Raw genomic sequence first — 4,623 nt, 5'->3', positions numbered from 1 at the left:
CGGCGCCGCCGCCCGCCGCGAAGGTGCGCACGGTGATGGTCTCGCCCGGGTCCGGGAACTTGTTGGCCAGCACCGACTGCAGGAAGGAGAACACAGCGGTGGGCTTGGGCTTGGTCGACGCCTTCCGCCGCTCCTCGACGATGTCCAATATGCGCCGGAAGAGCGTAAACGAAGTGCTGGCCCGCATCCCGAACCGACAACAGATCAGTCAACTGCGTGTGCGTGCGCGCGCGTGTGTGTCCGTGTGCGTGTGGGTACCAGAGACTGAGCATGCAATGACATTCGATGATGGTGTCACTTGGCTTATCGGGATTGGGCACGCGCATGCGTCGGCAGTAGCCGAATTTGCGGGAGCCGTCCGAGTCCGTCAACACGAACGAGAACGTCTCGCTCTGCTGTACACCCATTCCCCTGGAGCGCGTGCCGCAACCGAATTCAACTGTGAGTAAACTGTGCTAACCACACGCACCACCGCACGCGCACACATGAACGCAGGAGAAATGGGATCGGGAAAAGATACCCGAGCAGTTTCTTCTTCTTGTCCTTCTTCTTGCTCTGGTCGGAGAGTTCGAGCTCGGGGAAGCAGAATCGCATGATGGGGCCGGAGATGGAGTCCTTTGCCCCCTGGTCTGTCGACGGCGGGTACCGATAGGCGATGAACGGCTGCCCCGTCGCTGTAAAGTTTTCGTGATGGAAAGTAAGTATGGCACAGGTGAGGCGGGCGCCGGGGTGAACGCTGAGCAACGGCAAGCAATACTGCCACGGCGTGGTGGGAATATCATGATATTGTACATTATTATTAGCAGTAATAATAAAGATAATTATTACTGCTGTTTGTTTGGGGTGGTCTCGCTGCAGCAAAACGAAAAGCGGTACTGTGGGGAGGGGGGCGAGATAGAAGGGAAAGAGGGGAATGAAGGGATATTGGGGAAAAAAAGGCAGGGAGCGTACATGGATTGACCTGCACGATGAGGACGTACTCGAAGATGGCCAATTCTCGTGTTTTGTTCATTTTGTTTATATCTATCTTTGTGATTTCGAGGCAACCACGACGCCCAGGCCACTCTTGCTGTTGATGGGTGAGGTCTCTTGATGGCCACCTCAATTATAAAAACTATTTTTAATCAAGGAGGCAACAAGCACTCTCGCAAATTGCTCCGTGCTGCCTGGTATGATCGGAATGTAATTCGGTGCGTTATTTAAATAAACAACAAATTGAAAGATGGAGAGGATGCAAGAGGCCAACATGCTACTAGCCCTATATGGTACACCTACCCTGTTGTTATATTCAACTATGAGCAGCTGTAAACTGCTTGCTGTGGGACCCATCCCCAGCAGTTTTTTCCCCTTGCCCTATATCCTCTTCATCTTTTCACCCCTGACTATGAGCAGTCATTATCTGCTTGCCCAGCCCCTACCCTGTCAACATAACACTTCCTCCACCCTCCCAATTGCCTTATGGGCTGACTGACCCACCCCATCCTATTAACCCCTGCCATTAGTTTTCTTCAAACCTGCAATAATAATGGTGCTCTGCTGCCTATTTGGACCCAAGATTACTTTGTTTTTGCATTCACATCTTGCATCCTTCTGCAGCAAGCCTCAAGTACCCCCAACCCTGTGCCCCATGGAGTTCCCCTCTCCTCTGACCCCTCAGGTCTCTGAGCTAGTGAGATGCCTGGTGTGTGAGAAATTATGAGTCCTTTACCCCCACCATCTCCAAGTCAGTCCCCCCTGCCCCTCCCCAACCACACAAAACCCCTTGGTGGAACGCCTCCCTCAGTTATCACACCCCATAGTGCCACTGTGCCCTCATTATACATCAACCACCCCAACCCCTCTGCCCCTACCCAGATTCATTCACATAAAACCCCACCCTGCTGGCTAGCTCCAGACTGGGTGTTGAACTGGGCAGTGACTATGAGGCCTGTGTCTTGCACATTATTAAGTTCAAGTCCCATCTCTTGTTAAGGGCAATGTGCCAGTTATTTTTAGACATAAGGCAATCAATGTAGTACAGGTGACTATGAACTCTGTTCATGTTAATTGACACCACATTTAGGAGGCCGCACCAAGGTAAGCAAGTGGATCAATAAGAGTGTCCTCCTGGCCATCATGGAGTGCCAACAGCACAGATGGGGTGTCATCATTTGGGGGGACTTTAATGCTGCCTGGTCCCCAATAGACTGTGGACACCCCAATTGATATAAGGAGTGCCATGCACTCATGCATCTCCTTTCTGACAAGGGTGGCCTGCTTGACAGCTTCACAACAGTACACCCCACCAAGGTAGATTTCTGCTGGACGAAATTAATTAAGTGTAAGTACACAGGCATGCATCAGGGGCTAGAAGCGCCCAATGGCGCCAACCTAGACCTCATCATGACATTCCTTCCCACTCCAGATTGGGCTTGAATGCCAGCACCAGCCAGGTATTCTACAAAAACAGAGCACCCAGTACCAACAGCATAGATGCTGCCATGCTCAAGGCAAACCCATTTGAAGCACAAGATGCTTCAGGAGGGTATGAATGACATCCTAGCTCTCCATGAGGCTATACCCACAGAGTGGAAAGCTGCCCACATTATACTCCTGCCCAAGGATGGGGCTCCAGACAATCCTGCCAACTATCACCCCATCTATCTCAACCACAATATCAGTGGACTCATCCCAGTGGAATGTGGGGTCTGGCAAGGGCACACACTGTCACCCCTCCTCTTCATCCTGGCCATCAACCCTGTCTTGAGCTGGATTGATGGGCCAGACACAGGCTATGCCTTCTGTAATGGGGTGTGCATCCTGGTTGCCAGCTATTGTGACAAAATAACACTCATTGGTAGTGCTGCATGAATCAAAACTGCATTTGATAAATTGGTCACCTTTGGCATGTGGGCTGGGCTAGAAGTAAACCCCATCAAGTCCACATGGGCGTCTTGATAAATGCCAACTTGGACTGGGGGACCAATGGATCAATGGCCACAGGAATCTATTTTGGACCTGGGTCCAAAAGAAACAGGGCATTCATACAATGTCCCTGTGGTGCCAGTGTCCATGGTTGCTGAGCTGCATGCCATTGAGGAGGCACTGTTTATGCCCCAGGGGTCAATGTCTGTGTTGCCACACATTCTAAAGCTGGTATCAATACCATCACAGCCTGGCCCTCCAAAATTGTGGGAATGCAACAGACTAAGGTGGCTGTGGATTCTCAACTGGATACACCACCACCTGTCAGAGTACACTAAACAAAAAAGAGGAGTCTACTTTCAACACATATACAGCCACATCACCCAGAAAGCCTCCACAGCTGCTGCTAAGGGCGACCCAGCCAGGGTTGGATGGTGGATGGCAATATCTGATGTAGGGCTGTGAAAAAGGCAGCCTCCACTTGGGAGGGCTGCATGAGCCTCAAACCAGCCTGTGGGGCTGTCCTCTGTGACCAGGCCATTGACTGAGGCACCACACATGTGGCACTTGATAAGACCCCCTTGCCAACTGTCTGCATGTCCAACTTTTTACATAAAGCCCAATATGGGATGTTACCAGTTAGTGACACCAGGCATTATTTGTATTGGTGCTGTGGGCCAGGAGATCTGGTGCTGGCTGTCCCCCTGCTAGAAATCTGCACCAGTAAGCCCCACCTCAACAAGCTGGCCTGCCAGGCTGAACACAAGAGCCAAAAATGTGGTTCATGTAATACAGGACTCAGGGGTACCACTGTGCACTCACTCACAAATGAATGCCCACATGGCAGAAACATTACCACAGCCACAGGTCAGGATGTCCAGCAACTGATCCATGACCATGCCACTAAAGGCAAAGCATATGTGGTGCACCTCCCTCTCTGGTTCCTGGCTGGTGACACACCCCATGGTCTAGCCCAGTGTGATTTTGCCCCATTTGTGGAGCTTGACAATGTGGCCAGAGAGCTGGTGGACAGGGGCATAGGATAGGGGGACACTTGGAGGGATGGCTATCCCACCAGACGTGGAAAGAGGGGCTCATGCATGTGCACCATCCTGATTGACCTCCTCCAGTGCTCAAATTCAGCATGAGCAAGCAACTACCCAGCCAGGTCCAAGCACCCAAAGCCATTCTAGCTACCACCCACTCATATACATTGCCATGAGGACCACCCAGGGATATGGGTGGTTGGTGGTAATGACTGTTGCCCACAAGGGGGCGCCTGCATTCAAGCTCAGAATTCCACCAATGTCCGCCAGCAGCCAACACTCAGCAAACCTGCTGGCGGTATTGCTAATTTGCATCTAAAGAAGATGGACATACCGAAGCCTAGAACGGGGCCTTCCACGGCTTCGACTGCGTCTGTGCCGATTTCCTCTTCTTTCTCTTCATCAGTCTTCGATTGGCGACCCACTACAAATGTCTCCTCCTCTCCATCTTCGCCGGGAAACTTGGCGGGCGCTGCCACGTCGTTCCTCTCCACCACCTCCTTCATCTCTTCGCCCTCTTCGCCGTCCATGATGGGCAGCATTACCTCGCTCTTGTCGCCCGAGTCCATCTCCACCTTGCCCCAGCGATTGCGGCTGGCCAGCATCCAGCGGGACGATTCCGATGTGTGCCTCAAGGTCCTCCTGCAGCGAGCCTTCTATCCACAGCGGTATG

At 52.1% G+C, this 4,623-nt stretch overlaps 2 protein-coding genes across 2 annotated transcripts in view; one reads left to right on the top strand and one right to left on the bottom strand.

The window, feature by feature from the left end:
• ACA1_249460 (uDENN domain containing protein) overlaps nucleotides 1-1,012 on the bottom strand; it is a gene marked incomplete at both ends in the record, with an annotated part of 3,855 nt that extends 2,843 nt beyond the window's left edge. The window contains 4 exons of the mRNA XM_004339844.1: nucleotides 32-176; nucleotides 259-411; nucleotides 521-674; nucleotides 952-1,012. Of these exons, the coding sequence (XP_004339892.1) occupies nucleotides 32-176; nucleotides 259-411; nucleotides 521-674; nucleotides 952-1,012 (513 nt within the window). The remainder of the gene's footprint in view (nucleotides 1-31; nucleotides 177-258; nucleotides 412-520; nucleotides 675-951) is intronic.
• Nucleotides 1,013-4,481: 3,469 nt separating this feature from the next.
• The window catches only part of ACA1_249350 (GATSlike protein 1, putative), a gene marked incomplete at both ends in the record, with an annotated part of 1,639 nt that continues 1,497 nt past the window's right edge, over nucleotides 4,482-4,623 (top strand). The window contains one exon of the mRNA XM_004339843.1: nucleotides 4,482-4,618. Within this exon, the coding sequence (XP_004339891.1) occupies nucleotides 4,482-4,618 (137 nt within the window). The remainder of the gene's footprint in view (nucleotides 4,619-4,623) is intronic.

This window comes from Acanthamoeba castellanii (genome assembly GCF_000313135.1).
Source record: "Acanthamoeba castellanii str. Neff unplaced genomic scaffold scf7180000084766, whole genome shotgun sequence".
Lineage (NCBI taxonomy): Eukaryota > Discosea > Longamoebia > Acanthamoebidae > Acanthamoeba > Acanthamoeba castellanii.
The sequence above is the reverse complement of the archived record's forward strand: the minus strand, read 5'-3'. Positions and strand labels throughout refer to the sequence as shown.